The sequence below is a fragment of the Centropristis striata genome, chromosome 14 (genome assembly GCF_030273125.1).
Source record: "Centropristis striata isolate RG_2023a ecotype Rhode Island chromosome 14, C.striata_1.0, whole genome shotgun sequence".
NCBI classification, from domain to species: Eukaryota; Metazoa; Chordata; class Actinopteri; order Perciformes; family Serranidae; genus Centropristis; species Centropristis striata.
Window position 1 is genome coordinate 28,815,406 of NC_081530.1, and position 19,939 is coordinate 28,835,344.

Consider the following 19,939-nt stretch of genomic DNA (forward strand, 5'->3'; position numbering starts at 1 on the left):
TCATTAGCGAAAGCTAGCGGCTAACTGATGCTAGCAGCTAACTGACGCTAGCGGCGCTGCTTGTTACAGCTACAAGAGTAGCCATTAGCGTATCAATGCTAACTCAAAATTGCGGTCACAACATTAGCTGACATTTCATAGCGGCGTTACAATCGTGCCAGAGAAATTCAGAGTTGAGCAAAAACAAAACTTAAAATATTTAGTTTAATCGGCCAACTTAAAATTTTATCGAAGTTTGTTGCCTTGAAATTTTGAGTTCACCCAACTTTTATTTTTTTTGCAGTGTATGTTATGAACAATTCACTCAATACACCGATGAGGCCTTAAGTCTGTGTGGGTGGTGGCAAAAGAAATCCGTATGGGTTTTTCTTTCTACAAAAGAGTAGAATAAATTTACGATTTGATTACATTGATATAATATATTACTCAACAATTCATACTTTGACCAAAAAGCAGTATTTGCATGCATCACATTCAGCAAAGATAACAATGATGATTTCACAAAATGATTAAATAAACTAAATTTTAAGCTCAAATTCCAAAAGCAAATTGTGGAGTATGTATGTACTATTACCTATTAGTAATAAGGGAAGAATGCATTGTATAATTTGCCCTGTATTTATAGTGTGCATAAATAGAAACTAAATAAAAGCTTAACTTCTAAACTAAATGTCAAGAAAGCAGACCAGATCCTTACACATAAAGCTGTAAAAAGAACAGTTAAAATCCCACACTGGCCAGTGGAAAGACATGTTCAAATTTCAACCCAAGAGAATATTGGAGGATTTTCATTACTGCCAGAATGTGTAAAAAAAATATACGGACCCGGGGGAGGGGGGTAATATTTGGAGAAAAAAAGTTTACGAGATTAAGGTGTCAAATCTACGAGAAAAAACAACTTTTTTTGTGTTTTTTTCCCCCACTTTTGTCTTGTAAATCTGCAACTTTTTTCGAGCAGATTTGCCACTGTAAATCTCTTAAATCTGCCCGCTTTGTATATTTATTTTTATTCATACTTGGCCTTAATATGCCTTCATATTCAAGTTCTCCTCGTATATGGGGACCCCATTTTGATATCCACTGAAGTTACCAAATATAGTTCTTCGCCCGATAAAGGGTTAAACATTGTTTTGTCGTGCCACGTACAGACCTGATTTTACAACTCGTAGCTAGAACAACAGGTTTACAGGTGTTTCTGTTCATACTGATGTTTCTGTTTCTGTAGAGATGTAAAAGTATGTAGAGTTTTATTGATTTGAGTCTTGCCATCCTTATACCTCCGAGCTATATGGGAGAAACTTTTCCGTCTTCTGAAGGTGAAGGTTAACATCTCACTCTAAAACACTGAATATATTCTCAGTCAGATAATTTTTCTTATATTCAGATGCAGAGACTGGGAGTAGCGACTGAACAATGATTGGCATTCTTTGGCATTATTCGATGATGCCAACATGAATTGAGTGGGTGGAAATCAATTCAATTCAAGCTATTCTCCACTAGTTGAATGAATTAATATTTTTCCACCCACTTAAAACTCTGGATGGATTCTCTATGATTCTGAGCAAACGTGAAGATTAACAGTTTTGAAACTAAAACTGAAGCTTAATCCTACCACGTACACAATGTTTCATGTCTTTAGCAATAAATAAAAACAATTTACTGGCAATAATTAAAGAAGAAATTGTTTTTCATCCATTTTTGTTGCCAGAAAAACATATCAGAGCAGATGTTAGAATACATCGTTTGTAATAAAAATGTTTACGTATGATCTTTTCCTAGATTATTTATTTACAAAATTCCATCTGGTAATCTGTAAAGATGAATTTAAGACACAGTTGTAGCTAACTCTTTCATGACAATAACATACTTTTTAAGGCTAGAATAATAATAATAATAATAACAGAGAGTCGAAGGGTTTTCTAGTAATCAGAAGGTTGCCAGTTAAATCCACACATTTGCATTATCCAACACATCCTTTCCTTTATTATGCTGAGCATCTAGCAGCTTCTTACTAAAAAAGGGAAATATAACATTCCAATGCAGCTATCAGAGTGAAACCATTAAGATATACATCATATTGCAAGTTAAAATCGTGCTAAAAAGTAAATTGATGGTACCTAGTGAGACAAGAATATTCCTGTTTGTGGCAGGGTTGAACATTAGCAGAACATACGCATTTATCGTGCCTTTGGATGTTGAGTCAGTCTCTTGGCGCAGACGTTATATCTCATCGGCGACACAGGAACATTCAGTTTAAAAAAAAAAAAAATCCATGTCAGAGGTATTGAAAGGTATTGAAAGCATGCATTTGAGAAACACACTGTGAGCTCTTGCCTCGAGGCCCTGGTTGAAAACAATCTGCTCAGCAGCTGGGGGTGGGAGGTGGAGGTGGGGGGGTGTATAAGAAGTCTCACTGCAAATCTCAGAGAGCCCAAATCCCTTTATCTCTCCCCTCCTGAAAGCGCCAAGGGGCTTAGGACGGGAGGAAGACGGGCGGCCCGATTCAATCAACCTGCCACGAGATTGGCCTCTAATCCTGATTTACAAATATGCAAGCATCGCTTCCGTACTTCATGATTTGTACAATCCTCTGTCAAGTTCAGAGTATGTTGGTTTTTGGTGCATCGGGAAATCACGGTAGCATGTCCAAAGACAAATGGTTGATGAGATGCAAAGTGCTAAGCGTTGTTTAGATACTGCAATGGAATATAGATAAAAATAATAATAGAATGCATTATGAATCTATTCGTTACCTTCTTATACCGATCATTGTTCCATAAAAATGGTATTCCTATTCGTGCAACATTTCCACTGTTCACCTCCGTTGTAGAGATTCAGATAAACGAGGGTGTGGCCTGTGATTAGCTGCCTTAAAATGTCTATGGAAAACTGGTGCAGCTGTTTGATGCTGTGGCAAAGTGTGACCAAACTACAAGTTAGTACAAGTTTAACTTTGGGCTGTGAAATGTGACCAGAGAACAACTGCAACCAATCAATAAACATTCCTGTGGATCCTGTGACATGTTGACCTGTGTTAAAAATTTTGTCCCGTCTGAAACAAATGAACAAGCCTCCCAGGTGCAAATAAATGTAATCGTTGAGGCGAGCTGCAATTTTCCACTACTTGTTTGTTTCCGGCATTGAAGATTTCCAAATATCTGTTTTTTGCATGAACCATATCAAATTTCTTTCTGAGTCTGACTGAAAGCCATCATGGCTAACTGCATATGGATCTACAGCAGTGCTGTTTCTCAGGGAGACAAGGTTAATGTTATGTAACACTTGTTTGGGATTCAGTCTGTGGCATGCACCACACGCGCAGTATGGTGTCCCTTGGGACTGTTACCTGTAAGCTAAAGCTAGCTCGTCACTATTTTTAGGCACACAAACACACATTATGTTTGGGGATGGTCACTGATGTTATTGTAGTGAGAGATGACAATGAGGAAAGGTAGTTGTTAGTGTGAAGGTGTCTCTCCACTCTAAACACACACACACACACACACACACACACACACACACACACACACACACACACACACACATTACATTATTGAGATTGCTAGACAAGCAGGGCTCACCCATCATCAGCCAGTCGGTTGACAGACCTGACTGGGAACAGGATTAGGACTCTGTCCTCTATCTGGAACCCTCTGAGCTCTGAGTGTTTAATTACACTATGCCCACTGATAAATTAAGCTAAAGTTACTCTCTCCCTAGTAATCTTGCTGACAATCTAAATATTGCTTGGTTGTTGTCCTAGTTTGTGCATAACTCAACTTTTTCTTCACCATAAGCTGCTGTTCATTACAAATAACCATGTAATGCTGTATAAATTCCTCTCCATGACTCATCCATGCCATTGTACAGGGGGCATGTAAGGCCATGAGAGGAAGCCATTCGAGAGCTTGTCATCAGGCTGTGGCACAACCGTTTGTCACGCTAGTTTGTACAAGCACATGACTGGCATTATAGTCTGAACTCTGGGATTTGCATGGAGATTTATATGGCCATGTACTGTAGCACACAGTATGAACAACAGATGTGTGCAGGGGCCCTGCTGTAGGTCTTCATTATAAAAGTGTAGGTTCACATGCTCAAAGCTCAGACAGGCAGATGGAATGATAAAAAGCACCTGCTAACACTCTGTTAACACTTGTTTGTGTGACACTAATAAACACACAAATGCAGTGACACCCGTCACTGCAAAGGAGCTTACTGTGAACATGCCTGGAAATGATGTGTTAATGATTTGAGGTTAGACCACCGCAGTCTATTTGCCTCACAGTATCATCCTGGTACCATCTGAATCATCAGATTGCTTACTCTGCATCAGCGTACTCGCTTTAGTCTGTCTGCCTGTTGCCTGATGGGTGGGATTGTTATTTTTTAGGCGAGTGTATTTGTTGGATGGATCCACAACATGGCTGCTAAAAGTGGAGGCGTACAACTGCATGGCTGTGCTGTAATTAGGTTTTTAGGTCTTATATGATACACTAATAAACAAACTAAATTGTGGACTATTGGTCGAAACAAAATGCATTTTGCAGATATCACCTTGGGTTTTCATGAATTGTAATATTCATTTTTCTCCATTTTCAACTATTAATTGCCTCTGCAACTTGAAAACTAATGCTCCGTTGACAGAGCTTTTAATTTTCCTAAACAGTCCATTTAACAGTGATTTAGTTTCACTGCAAGCATAATGGAAGACAGCATCCACAGGCAGTGTAGGTGTGGGATAATACTTCATTCTGTCATATACACCCCAAAGAATCACAGGGTATCCCTCAACTTCAGCTCACCAATTCATCTTCATTTAGTTTATGGTAGTACAGTACATGTGTGCGCGTGTCTTATTGTGTTTGCAGATAAAAACTTCCTGCATATAAACAGAATCAGATTGTGTTAATGTTCTTTCTGGAACCAGGAGGCTGTGCACACATCTAACTGAGTGCATCTGACATTTTGTCCATCATGTGTGGGTGTGTACTTACATATTTGTGTGTGTGTGTGTGTGTGTGTGTGTGTGTGTTAGTGTGCGCACGCATGCCCACAAGTGCAGCAGGATTATTTCTCTTCTGTATTTGCTTCTGGGGATTCCCAGGCTGCCTAGACAATGGAGGATGTTTTTGTTACGCAGGAAAAGCTGCTAACTTTTTCCCCTCCTTCCATCCCTCAATCCATCTGCCCCCCTCCCCTCACCTCCCCTCCCTTCCGGCCCCCCTCGCTCTATCTAACACACTCAGTCCACCAGAACACGGATGCATTTGTCCTTTTCCATCTCAGTGGAGGAAATGCAAAATCAAAACCACTGAAAATCCTCTTGTGACAAGAGCTTTTTTTCGTAGAGGCGAATGGCTGTGTGTCAGCCATTGTGATCTTTGTTCGTGCGACTGCATATCAGTATGTCTTGTTTTGTTGTGGATGTTGTTCCATCCACCTGTGTGCTCGCTCCAGCACACCTCTTCAAACACCAAACTAACCTGCTGCCATCCCTCTCTCGTCCAAGCTAGTTTCCTCTTCACACTGCAGCAGCCAGGCCTTTTAGATCATCGCTCAACACAACAGGACATTGTACTTTGTCCAGACCACCACGCCAATTGTTCCTCAAGAGCAAAACCTGGTTGTATTGATCCACTCCAACCTCCCTGTTGTTTCAGCTCAGCAAGCAGTACATTGGAGGGAATGTTTGTACAGGAGTGAGTGATGTACAGAGTGATTTAGAGCTCCCTCCGGGGTACCAGGGGACGAGGCGATTATGACAGCAGACATTTAGAGACATGAGGGAAATAAAGTTGAGGTTGTTCTGTTTCATTGATTTTTAGATTGCAGCAATCTTCTAGTTGATTACACGAAATAGTTGTAATGGCTAATTTTAACAGCAGTAACAATAGTAACAGTTGTGATGGAATTAGCAGTGGTGGTAGCATTCATAGTTTTATATCCTCGGGGAGGAAAACTGCTGTAACTCTGCTCACACCACTTTGATGTGCTGTAGCTATTCATGAAGTGGTGCTCCACCTTAAATCCATTGTTTGAATGTGAAACACTTACACTCTGTCTGCTTGGAAAATTGGAGGCTTGTAGTTTCTTTATTGACCGAGAACAACACTTTGGTACACTTGAATCTACAATTGATGTCAACAATACTAAAATGTAACCACTAGTAGTAAAATGTTTATAGGAGTTTTTAAACCACTCCCTAAGCATAAGCCACTTTTCGGCTGTCTATTTCAGTATATTTTATACTTTTTATTTAATTTAAACCCCCCCAGAGAAATTAGCTTTAAAGATGAAAAAACAGGCTGTAACATGTTTATTTCTGCTGTAAAGCTTGGGATTTTATCATGGGGGTCTATAGGAAATTACTCACTTTTGGAGCCAGCCTCAAGTGGCCAATCGAGGAACTGCAATTTTTATTTACATTAGTTACATTTTTTCAGTACTGGAGGTTGCTGCTTGAGTATCACTCAATGAACAGTGTTTCTTGTGAGTTCCATTGCCCAGGCAGTCCCCAATATGTATTTGAAGTAATATAGGACACATGAATATGGATAAAATCTATGGCACACATGCACAATTGCAGACAAATGTAGGCCAAACACCAGGGCCGTCATCTGTTCGCTGTTATAAGTTGTCTCTGCCAACTGAGCTTGGCATGCCCGTTTGAGCACACACCCTCTGATGTCTCAACGTGGTCCCTGATGCCAAGTCTTCGGGTGGGGGTGGAGAGGTCGGAGGCTGCAGGGCATCGCTGGAGGGCATCATAAAAATTTGGCCAAAGAGAGAGAAAGAGATGTCAACAGTAAACCTCAGCATGTGAACTGCAGCTAGTCCTCCCAGCAGATATTTTGACTTGTTAAACACAGGTGTAACATCAATAATGGCTGCATTCCATTAAGTGCTCCCATGCCAGGACCTTGATATTGTGCATGCTGGCTAACTGGCATGTATTACTGGACCACCTAAATGGAGCACAGCCATCATTAATGTTATTTGTTACACCTGTGCTTTTCCTGCTAGGACAAGTCAAAATGTCTGCAGCGAAGTAAAAAAAAAAGCGCCTTTTCTAAAATTGTAACTTTGAGGCAGTAAGCCAAGGGGGGCGAGAGAGAGAGAGAGAGAGAGAGAGAGAGAGAGAGAGAGAGAGGCAGTATAATAAACCACCTCAAGCACGCCACCACAGTGGGGTCCCTGCTCCATTCTCCTTCTTCTCTGATCCCATTATCCACCATTCCACTGAATCAATACATCAAAGCAGATGTACAGCTGCTGCAGATACATGTACAGTATTACACATGTCTGCTTTTTGTCAATCATTGTATAACAAGTTGGGATCATTCAAAGCGCAAAATATGTCCAATACAAATTGAGTGATTCTAAATAAAACAAGTGCATTCGACTTTGATAATTGCACATTGGATATCTTGAATGTTACATCTCGACATCCAACACAGTGAGTTAAATCAAAATGATGATGGTTTAGATGTGTTCAGTGGGCAATTTGTCTCTGATGTGCTGTAATTCCAAGATGCTGGTCTTTCTGTCTTCCCATTCACAGTTTCAGGGGTGAAGGGGAAGCTAACTGCAGGATATTATGTGAAATAATTTAAACATTTTTGTTAATAATAATTTCATAGTCCTTATAGATGTGATGTTGATTTGTCTCATCGGTGGATTCAGAGATCTAGGTCTGACAGTTCTAATTACATGATTCACCAAATTTGGAATGGACAATTCCTTATGCATCACAGACCTTGTCACTTCATATGACAAGGCAAGTCAACTCCACACAAACGGATGCTTGATCAGGACCCCTTGGTGTCTTTTTTTAACACACTCGGTAGCCCTACACCTCAAAGTTTGTTGCTTCACGGTTGCATGGTTAATGTTGTGAATTCAAACATGTTCATGCAACAGTGCCTAGGTTAAGGAGAATATTTTTTATATTACACAAATAGTGCTTTATAGAACAGAGTAATGTGTTCCTTATACCTTCTTCCTCCCAATGCTGACTTCCTCTCTTTCTCTCGAGAGCCTCATACAGACACTAAATTCGTAAGTTCCCTGCGAGAGAGTTACTTATGGAGGTTCGTATACCAGAACTAAGAATGTGTTGGATGATAAATATAAAGAACACAGCACACTCAAAAAAATAACTCATTGGATGAACTCAATTAAATTGTGGGCAGTATTTCCATCCAACAAATATATGTAGCCCAAACTCAAGACAAGTGCATCGATGCAATATAATGTATTTGAGTTAATGTAGCTCACTTTTTTACATTTGGTCAAACTCAAATTAAAAATTTGAGTTAATTTGAGTTACCTCAACTCATTTATGTCAAGGAGAGCTAAAATAAAGAAATTGTGTTCCTTCAACCTAAAAACATAGAATTAGAAAACTGAAACTCATTCTTTTTGGGTTGAAGGGAAGGACAGGGGAGTATTAATACATTTTAGGTTACACTTCTTAAACCACTTTTGATTTGATTTTAATTTATATATTTTCATTAGACAAACAATATATTAATGTGTCACATCTAAGAAGGGCTTGAATCATTTTTTTGAGTGCAATGAACATCCACAGTGAGATATCAATCATACTCACGTGTTTCTCCTTCTTTGTCTTGCTCTCTTTCTCTCCTTCTCTTTTAGGTGAGGAACGATCTAACTAGTGAGCTGGAGAAAGCAGACATTCAGATCGCAGACACAGAAAGTTTCTCCAACGACCCCTGTATCAACGTCAAGAAGCTCAAGGTAAGTCAATTTTCCTTAACTTCATTTTAAAAAATGGTCAAGGTCAGTTCCATTGAACATACATAAAAAGACTAGAAATTAATTTTATGAAGTATATATTTCAACCAAATCGAATCCTGCATGAAACACAATTTATCGGAAGAGCGGGGCAGTTCTCTGTGAGACTAGTGAAGGTCTAATGAGGACACTGTATTGGCTGGGGGGTCTGTAAAGCGACCTCTAATGACCTGCTCTGACTAATGGGTGGTTGATTGGCCTTTTAAGCAGAAAATATATACACACATGCATAAAGGATTTCTTATTTTCTCCCGTCTCATCTCCTCTCCCCTCTTTTCCTGTCCTTTGAAATTAAATGAGACAGAACAAAATTAGACCATTATTGGGCCAATATTGAGATGGTAGACCTGTACATCTTTACACCATTTACTCCTGGTTTTAACATGCATGGTTGGTCAGATTGCTTTGATGAAGCGAAAATGCATGAAATTCAGATGTAAATGCAGTCAAGTGTGATGGCTAAATTATCCAAACTATCTCCAGAGGCAATCAGAGATGTTTCTGGCTGCAGTTTTATATGCACAGTGAATCACTTGCACATACAGTTTACAGTAGGAAACGCTGTCGATGGGAGAAACTCAAACAAATGACCAAGTGGCTGGTTAGCTTAAGCCAATCAGTGAAATTGATCTTTACCTTTGTTTGTTGTGCGTTTTGTCTCTCTTTTGGCAAATAAATACCAAAAAAAACAACCAGAAAAGACGAAGCAAGAAAGAAATGGAAATATTAATACATGTGTTAATATTTAATTTGTTAAATATGCCAGTTATCTTTAATGCTAGTACATTGCAACACCCCCCAGTTCATACCCTGGTTGTCACAAACGACATATGATTTTGCTCAATGGCAACATTGGAGTATTTCAAACATTTCTGTCAGTGGCGGTTCTACACAGGGGCCTACAGGGGCCACTGCCCCTGTGAAGAAGCCCTTGGCCCCTGCTGTGGCCCCTGTTTCAAATTAATAATGAAATGATCAATTTATTACGATGAATGACGGAACAATTCTTACCTATTTTTTCTTCAAACAATATCGCATTGTACACAAAAGGAACCCAAAATGTGTACATTGTGTAGTTAAATAAAAGCAATAAAAGCTTGTGTATATATAAAAAAAAAGATAATTCTCACTGTACTGCACTTTCAAAACAAAAAAAAGTAATTGTGCACAAAGATGAGAAATACCATTGTCGTACAAAAATGACAGTTATTATTGTTAAATATTATTGTAATATTATATATATAATTATTGTTAAAAATTATTGTTATTGTTGGTAAGTCTCATTGTTTCAATCAATGTATTTGTATCTTCCAAATATACTTAAATGAGATTTTTAAATAAGCTAAAATAAAGGTTTTGAATGCTTGAATATCATCTTTGCAGTTTTTAAATATGCCCCTCTGATTAAACACTTGGCCCCCACAGCAAAATTGGTCTAGAACCGCCACTTATTTCTGTATTAGACTGTAAGAACACAAGGTAACATCAGAAACATTGAACAATAGGAAACAAGCCGACCTTGAGTAAGCGTGTTGGGCATGTTTCCATTTACATCTCCTACAATGGTGGAGGAACACCGACACACCCTCCTTGACTTATCCATGACTCCCTCTGTTGCTGTTGTAGCTTGATGGAGATCTGCAGGCGGGTCTTCCAGCTCCAGCTTTAAGCTTTGTGCTCGCCATAGTGTGACTGATTCGCAGGCCAATCAGCTTGCTGCACTAACATTAGCACATATTGCTAACAGGAAACAGCCAAATGTTTCTGGACGTTCCGTTACAGCCCTAGTGTGAAGGAGTATAAATCTATTTTCTGATAGCAGGTTAGCACAGGGAGAGAAAAGATGCTGGAAGCACAGTTGGAGAAGCAGAGTAGGAGAAAGAAAAACAGAGGTCTGATGTGTGAGTGGAAGATGTGACGTATGCAACATGGAGCGCGTTGAAAGAAATGCAACAGAGAGATGACGAGACAAAGGGACAGAGAAGGAACAGGCAGATAAGCTGTCTTTCCTAAAATATATGTGTAACTCTCCATGTTGAGGGCTGACATTTTAAGCTGACACCATCCTTCCTTGATCAACTCTAAATATGCAAATCACAGTGTCGCCTCGAAAGCCTTTCAGAGCGTTTGGATGGGTAGGGTGGGGGGGCCTCTGACACCCTAATGGTCCGTTTCCCGCTCATCTCGCAACAGCAGTTTGCTGTCTCCCCGACAGCTACGTAATATGATGAGGTAGAGGGTGACACAGATTTCGTTGTGAAGGCTGGTCTTTTTTGGTTCACTGTTGTGTGTGATTGTGTGTGTGTGTGTGTGTGTGTGGGGGGGGGGGGGGGGGGGGGGGGGGGGGGGGTAAGGGGTTCATGGCGTCACTGTTTGATCCACAAATAGAGCACTTACATCTGTGATCCAGCTGGAATATTCAAAAAGCAGACAGGCCTCTCTGCTGCAAGGCGTCGAGGCAGCCTTCTACATTTCTCTGTCACTTTTTTTTTTCTTCATCTTCATCTCTTGTTCTTTGTCCCAAGTCCCCTGTTTGTCACTGGACAGGCTGACAAAACAACATCAGAAAACAAAGGCAGGCTTACACACCCACACACACCCACACACACACACATACACACACACACACACGCACACACACACACACACACACATACACCCACACACACACACACACATACACCCACACTTGCCTTCTAATGTTACTCACAATCATTTTCTTCTTCAAATTGAACATTAAATAACAATGCCTGCAGACATTTCATAGACCTGGGCTTTTTAACATTTTTGTGACTCATAGCCAGATAAGGCAGCGTGCATTCAATGGAAGCCCACATGAGATAAAATGTCCTGAAATCTAAATTAAGTCCAAAACACTTTATTATTTATTACAATTCAATAATTTATCATGCATTCAGAACTCCTGCCCCTCAGTCTATTTCTTTTTTAACATTTTTTGTCTCAGTCATGCAGCGATAACAAATGTCCCTCCATACATGTATTTGTATTGTATTGTATTAACTTTAAATTGTATTCTCAGATATTATTGATTTGTAAAACCATAACTTCAACTTCCCCTTTAGTTACTACTTTATTTGAAAAACAGCGACTAATGATTTTAGATTTCTGTGTTTCCTTTGGGTCGTGAATGCATTTGTGGTGGTCTCTCTGCAACAGGCGCTTCATATTGGCCATGATTATAACAAATTGCATAATAATATAATCCCAGTTGTAAACAAAAGTTTATACAGAATGTAGTTGGTGTAATACAAAATGATTTTGTGTGTAACATGGTCTTGTAGGCTTAAAACCTCAGCGGATTTGTGTAAGACAAATGGTCTGTACTGATATTTTCATTATAAGTTTGTCTCTTTCATATGGTCTGTTATTGGAAATGTTCTCATGTTCTGCTGTGTTTTCTTGGCTCTCTTTTCCAACTGATAAAGCACCTCTGCTTGTCCAAATCCCCGAATAGCACCAGGTTACAGCAAGAGTTTTACACTGTGAACACAGAGCACACCATCCTCCTCACATTCAGCTTTTAGGACCAATCCAAAACAAAATTTGAGACACCAGTGGTTCTCAGACTGCTTTTGAGTTTTTGACAAGGTCAGGAATTCTCTACGGAAGCCCTGAGAGGCGAGTGAGAGGGAAAAAATCTGCTCCATTTTTCAGTCGGATTTAAACTGTGTTCTCTCCAGTTTCTAAGACTGAAAGACATTTGAGATTTTGTTTTGCCATTTTTAAAGTTTTTATTTTATAATAGATTATTATTGTTACTATCTGTGAAAATATCAAGATCATCAATATCAAAAGATCATTTGTCAGGATAATTTCTCTAAGTATTATCTGGGCTAAACTTTTTTTCACCTTGCAAAACTTTATTATCCCAGAAAAAAAACATTTTTTTTTTGCCTGGTCTTAAGTCATGAACACAGAAGAGAAAACAAACAACAAACAAAACGAGTTTAGAGCAAACAGAAAATGGATCACCTGTATTTTCTTCCTCACCTGCCTCTCATGGCTTCTATTATACTCAAATAATATGTTGCATGCTGTTGTTATTTTAGGGACTTTTATTCCTAAAGCCTGTTAATTCCAGTTTAGATAATAATGACAAATACTTAGTCATAACATTATGTATGACATTTATTGCTCACCTAGGATCAATTAGTGATCACACACAAATCTATCCTGCAAGTACGTGCACTCAATCACGTCCGCACACAGCAATCATCACGAGGAGACGGGGGGAGGGTTTAGTGGGTAGAAACAACGCATTGCCCAGTCTACAAATCACGTCTCCCACAAGCTCATAAAAGGCCATCATTAGTGCAGTGTGTGTGTGTTCGTGTGTGTGTGTGTGTGTGTGTGTGTTCGTGTGTGTGTGTGTGTGTGTGTGTGTGTGTGTGTGTGCCTAATAAGCCTTAACAGTGCCTGATTGGGCTTATGAGGTAGGGTATTACTCAAACCATTATCACATATAAATCACCATCATAAAGTTACAAACAACCCTGTCATGGATAAAGCATTCAAGGCTGCCCTTAACACTACCCTCTGCGAGAACAATTATTGTTATAGTTATATAAAAGCTCGAGCAATGAGCGCCATTTGGGGCCCTGTAGTGACCCAGTCCATCTTTAATGGACAACCACAATACACTCAGTCGTGTCCTTGCCCACAACTACACCATTGTTTCATGTTTTTGCCAGGCAGGCCAGCATTAATACCGAGGCTGTGGTCCTTGGCCATAGCCGGAGTCATTTGGGTTAAGTGCCTTTCCTCCAGGGAAGGGCAGTGTGACTGCCAATTCTCACACACACACACACACACACACACACACACACACACACACAAACTCATATGTGCACACACATTAAAAGAACGCAAAAGTGTACCCCAGAAAAGTTCAGAGTTGTTACCTGCCCTTCTTGCACATCTACACATGAACTCATTGTGATGGTGCCAGAGCAGTAGAACAACAAAAAGGGCTTCATACAAAATACCCCACACATTTCCCAGCATGCTCTCTGGCTCTGATAAGAAACCACCAGAGAAGCCTTTCTGAAAGCTCTCATCCTCTGTCGTGTGTGTGTTGTGTGTGTGTGTGTGTGTGTAGATTATTTAGTGATGAAATTAATCTTAAAGCTGTTGTAGAATTTGAGGGCAGGTAGAGTTCATTAGCTTCTCTCTCTATCTATCTATCTAGATAGATGAATAGATATTGATTTATCCGTCATCATCTATCCAACTGATCTAAATTCTCTACATAATCTATCTAGAAGATCCAATCTATTTAGAGGAATAACTACAATGTTTGGCTGTTGGGTAGCTCTGTCTGTCTAATCGCCTTGAGGAATTGGAATTAAGATGACAGTGATTGGTTGCCCCCTCTGATCTGTGAATACATGACATATGGTAGAGACTGCCTGAGGGAAGAGGACTTCATGAACTGTATTCAAAATGGTTTCCTCATTATCCAGAATAAAGGCAGGACACCATGCAGTAGGTTCGTGAAATTACACTGGGGTGTCTATCACTTCATTGTTCTTCATTGTCCAGGAATACTTTAGCCCTGAAATGACGTGTTAATATCAATTGCTCACCTTGAAAACTTTATTTTTCTGACATTTCTCCATGGTGAATGGAAAAATGTGAAAATTGAGTCAATTCTTGATGAAAATAAGTCAATGGAGGCCATGTTTTAAAACAGCAAAACTAATCAAATCATCAGAGCAAAACCATTTTCTTCAAGAATTCAAAGTGACAAAAGCTGAGTAACTGATATACAAACTATAAAACTATAAAACCTGCTTTATGTCCTGCTTCATGCGAGCAATGCCACTAAAAGGTTTCAGTGTACGCCTGTTTAGCAATATATGGCATTTTCACCTAATCAATAAAAGACGTAACTGAACACTTGAGAGCTGCATGTAACACTTAAAGTACATGGCATCGACACAGAAAACATACTCAATATTAACTATGTTTTCCCTCACATCGAGAATCTTATTACAAAACTGTTGGTGACAAACACAAAATAACAAAGTGGGTCCTCCGTTTAATTCTATGTTTAGTAACATAATTGATTCTTTCAGCTTTCCTTTATATTGCTGAATGAAAACTGACCTTCTACATTTGCTGCCTGTCTGTCTGCACCGTCAGCACTGAATAAGGGCCTCATGATAGACTTCTCTCCATGCATCACACACCACCTCCAGCCTTGTTGACCAGATGTACATTTATCAAACCACTGTCAGTATTATTGGATTACATTTGGGGCAGTTTTGTACTGTAATGTGTGTGTGTTTGTCACCATCTGCGTGTGAGCATTATTGTGTGTGTGTGTGTGTGTGTGTAGTCCTTTGCTTGTGTTTGCACAGTGCTACACATATGCTTGTGCACACTAAATGACAGACTGTTGGCCCCAGAGCCTGATCTTTTTTCCCACCATGAGACATGCTGCACTTCCACCCAGGCAATCTGAATTATTTACCGAGTCAATCACCAGGCCTTGTGCTCTGAATCCCCATGTAAATGCTGCTCTTCAGCCTGGTTGGCAAGTAAGGCAGTTCTGCCCGCTGACACTAATGTCCCTGTTGTTATGGATCGACACTTTGCGACTTGATATTGCCTTCGCCGCTCAGCCACTGCTTCCCACCCAGATCATACATACTTTGTAGCCACTGATGAGGTAGACGCAGTGATGAAAATACACTACACACAACATGACTGATTCTACCTCCGTTTGTTAAGTGGGATGTTGCCGAATGATGAACTTTATTGAAAGTGCAATTCCAGGGTCACAAGCAGACAACTTCCATTAGTAGAAGTGCTTAGCATGCAGTTCAGCATTACTGTAAAGCCAGTGGGTCACAAGGTAAAACTTGCACTTAACACCATACTGTCTGGTGATAGTGATCACTTCAAATGATAGAGGTACTTTATATTTACTGTTACATTTTGTCAGCATGTGTGCGCTCATATTTGGCATTCAATTAATGGCTTGTTCTGTCTTCTTTTTCAGGACAATGATGTGAGAATCATCATTGGCCAGTTTGACGAGAACTTGGCCTCCAAAGTCTTCTGCTGCGTAAGTCCTCAGCCTTCACTTCACTCATCTACCAACATGAAACAGGTTCTGTTCCAGTTCATGCACTTACTGTTGAACCGTTTGCAGCATTTTGACCAAAATAACTTGGTTCGGAACCCAAAAAGTTGTTTCCCAGATGGAACCAAAAATTAGCATCTTTGATCTAAAGTGCAAACCCTAACAATTTCAGTGGGCATTTCATAAGCCACGTTTCCATCAACAAATTTCTATGTGAAGAAAGGCTTGATGGAAACACCAAAATTTGATAAATCTAAAAAAAAATTGTTTTGCGCTAATTGGGAGATGGAAACACTTCTGAAAGTTGTCCGATTAGTAACCTCTTTTTTTCACTCTTGCTCAGTCTCTTCTTCTAGTGTTTATTGACGGATTAGCCTACAGTAACACATTACACTGCCTTCTTATGTTGAAAGTACGTGTATGCAGCTTTGTATATTCGCTTTAAACCAGTTGATGGAAACAAACGTCCCTAATTTACACTTTTTTCAATGCAGCATTTCAAAATTCTCTTCAAAATTCGCTTCGACTTTACACGACACGACTGTATTCTGCAGGTTGATAAGGGAAGATGCAATTTTGCATGTTGCGTCTGTAATAACCGAACAAATACTTGCAGGTAATCAATGCATCTTGCTTCTACTGTTTACTTCCGATGACACATCCTTCATTGCAAGGAAATTGATTGAAATTCGGGCTGGTTAACTAGGTTGCACCCAGATTTTAAGAATCATTAACAGAACCAGTCCAATAACTAGAGCTATAGATATGAAGGGCTAATTCTAAGTTGACAAAAACACAACGATTCTTAGTTTCAGGTGATTGTACACTCATGAATATATAATTATGAATAATGCATTCCATTTCGGCCAATAGATTCCCCTAAATTGGTCATTTAAGTAAGAATAGTCATACTCATAAATTAATCCATGCATCCTTCGTTTATCATGCTATGTCGCCTGCTGTTTATTGTTTATTGGATCCCCATTAGTTGTCACCATGGTGACAACTATTCTTCCTGGGGTCCCTAAAAATCAAGACACATAACAGTAACATTCACATGCATCATGCATACACAGTACAAGTATATACATACATAGTACAAGCACCTACACATACATACTCACACATGTACACAGACACATTCAGAGATCAGTTCATTAAGAGCTGTCTCTGTACAAGTTTAAGCACAAACAAAAAATACAAAATAAGGCACTCTGCAGCTTTACAGATATCAGTCAACTGAATTTAACCTAATTTTCTTCTAAATTCTAAATCCTGATTTCTTACACTTAAGAATGAAGCAGTACGGAAGTCCATTCCAGTATACAATAGCTCTGTACAATACAGTTCTTTTCAGTGCATTTGTCCTAGGTCTAGAAGCTGGCTGTTACTTTGCCTCAACCTTCATTTTTTTCTGCCCCTTCAAGGCGTACAACCTGAACATGTTTGGCAGTAAATACCAGTGGATTATCCCCGGCTGGTACCAGGGCAACTGGTGGGAGCAGGCCAACAGCACCAACTGCACCACCAAGAAGCTGCTCACAGCCATGGAGGGATACATCAGTGTCGACTTTGAGCCGCTCAGCGCTCGCCAGATCAAGGGCATCTCTGGCAGGGTGAGTGACACCCACTGTTGTACTTCAGAAAAACTGTTGTTGTTGTAACAAGTAATTCGATGTGTCAGGAGACTTGAAGTCAAAGTTTAATTAAAACAAGTGCGAAAAAAATCAATGAGGTGAATAACCCACCACAAATACATTCGACCTTAGTTTTGATGTTATTTAAGAAAGACTGGGCGGTAGCCAGATGTTGTCAGATTATTCTTATTGATTGTACAGTATAGCAGCCTGAGGTGGATTAGGTAAGAGTGAGCTTTGAATTTTTGGGTCACTTTTATTAAAGGGCATTCACTTAGTTTTGGTGTATTTCTTCAGACCGGAGCTTAGTCACCGCAGAGTGTTGAATATTCCCATAATTTTTTTTATTTTGTTCTCAGGTATTATATCATTCCTGTGGCTGCAACCTGGAGTCATCCTATGACTGTACATATAATATTAGGAGACACAAGAGAACTATCTTGACAAAAATATGCCTTAAATGTATATTTTTAAACCAAAGGTCCCAACCAAAATCAATCATGGGATTTATTTTCACGCTGCATTACCCAGCACAGGAGCATTGATGCTAAAACAGCATTTCCAGTAACTTTACATCTCAAATTGTGTGGAAAATAATCCTTCGCCTTGGACACAGTTAAACCATCAATAGTACATTCGAAACGATCTGAAGTTAATGAGTGATTTTAAGGAAAACAACCTATTCAGAAAGTTACAAGGTGCACATTTCCTCCTTTCTTTTACTCTCTCTCTGTCAGACCCCTAAGGAGTACGAGAGGGAGTATAGCCGAGAGCTTCAGCAGAAAGGTGTGGAGTCCAGCAAGTTTCACGGCTTTGCCTATGATGGGATCTGGGTCATTGCTAAAACGTTGACTCGAGTGATGGAACTGCTGCGGGTAAAACAACGGCAAAACACCTACCACAACTTCACTGTGGATGACCGTGAAGTGGGAAAGATGGTGCTAGACGTCATGAACGAGACCAACTTCTTCGGTGTTACAGTAAGTTAAAAAATATATGATAATAATAATGATAGCAAACTGTCATAGTATAGCAACTTTCATGCAAGAAATGCAACTCAAAGTGCTTTGCAAAAAGATAACATGCACAACTGTTATCTTGCACTGCAGCTTGATTTCTGCAACATTACACAAAAATCCAGATTATCAGACTTCAGGAAATGCATTTATGTGCCAAAAAGTGTCTTTTGAGATGCCATTAGCACATACAGGTGTGGTTTAGGTGTGTGTGATGACACAGAGAGGGGACTGGTTGTTCAATGAATGAATGAATGATTTATTTCAAATATGCAACAACAATACAATAATAATAATAATAATGCATCAACAGGAGTCAGCCCTAGTGACTCCTGCACTGATAAGGCCGCCAAGCACTCTAAAAATGCCACAACATATTTGAAAAACTGGTTGTTCAAGACAACAATGGCGACTCCTAAAGAGTTAGATGTTGCAGCAGCATCAGATATGTAAGATATCATCATATAGTGATCACTTGAATGACAGCCAATGACAGTTTATCAGTTTATTGTTATAAACCATGTGGTGCGGCAGCTTAGCAAAAACATATACATTATGTAAAAATGTGTCATAGCCTTAAATATCTGAAGTTAAAATGGGTTTCTTCTACTTCCCTCACTTTTATAATGCATACTGAGCCATCAGAGCACTCATTGTCTACATTTATTTGACATGTGCGAAGTGCAAACACAAGGACTCTCTCCACACATTCACATACCGTACATTTACAAGTACATGCTGAAAAATGTTTGTATTAATATGAATGAGGCACATACAGTGAGGGAGAGGGAGAAAGACACCCATATACATTCAATTTATATGCAGATAGAAACATGGTTTAAACCAACACAATCAAAACACCATAAAAATGTTACTGCTGATGAAGAGGCATCTTTTTGGGACAATTAAAACATCTAGCTGTAAGTGGCTATACATATAACTGTATGTTCTATGTTTTTATAGTGTGGGGTGGGCAAATGTCAGAAGAGCACATAGAGGCATTAATTACTGCTCTGTGAGGCTGGAAGCTTGTTTGCAGAGAAGGTTATTTAGCCATCCTTGTCTCTGTATAAAGCCTAAAGTGGTGTCATTTGGTGCTGCCGACTCACTCCAATGCATTCAGGATTGATCCTGGTGGCTATGCTAGATACAAGCTGTCTGTGTGTGTTTGTGTGTTTGTGTGTGTGTTTGTGCGTGTGTGTGTTCACTTTCACTTCCTATTGAGCTGTTAGAGGATATCTCCTGTTCCTGTGTAAAGGCCACTCCATTATTAGAGGATACCATGCTGCTCCCAGCCTAGACAGCCACTAGGCACGCAGGGCCTTACAGTAAAGCAGAACATTACTCATATCATA

The 19,939-nt window shown here is 39.6% G+C and overlaps 1 protein-coding gene across 1 annotated transcript in view; it reads left to right on the forward strand.

The window, feature by feature from the left end:
• gabbr2 (gamma-aminobutyric acid (GABA) B receptor, 2) overlaps positions 1 to 19,939 on the forward strand; it is a 200,836-nt gene that overhangs the window by 101,886 nt on the left and 79,011 nt on the right. Inside the window, exons 4-7 of the mRNA XM_059349280.1 lie at positions 8,662 to 8,763; positions 15,848 to 15,913; positions 17,359 to 17,547; positions 18,306 to 18,548. Coding sequence (XP_059205263.1) covers positions 8,662 to 8,763; positions 15,848 to 15,913; positions 17,359 to 17,547; positions 18,306 to 18,548 — 600 coding nt within the window. The remainder of the gene's footprint in view (positions 1 to 8,661; positions 8,764 to 15,847; positions 15,914 to 17,358; positions 17,548 to 18,305; positions 18,549 to 19,939) is intronic.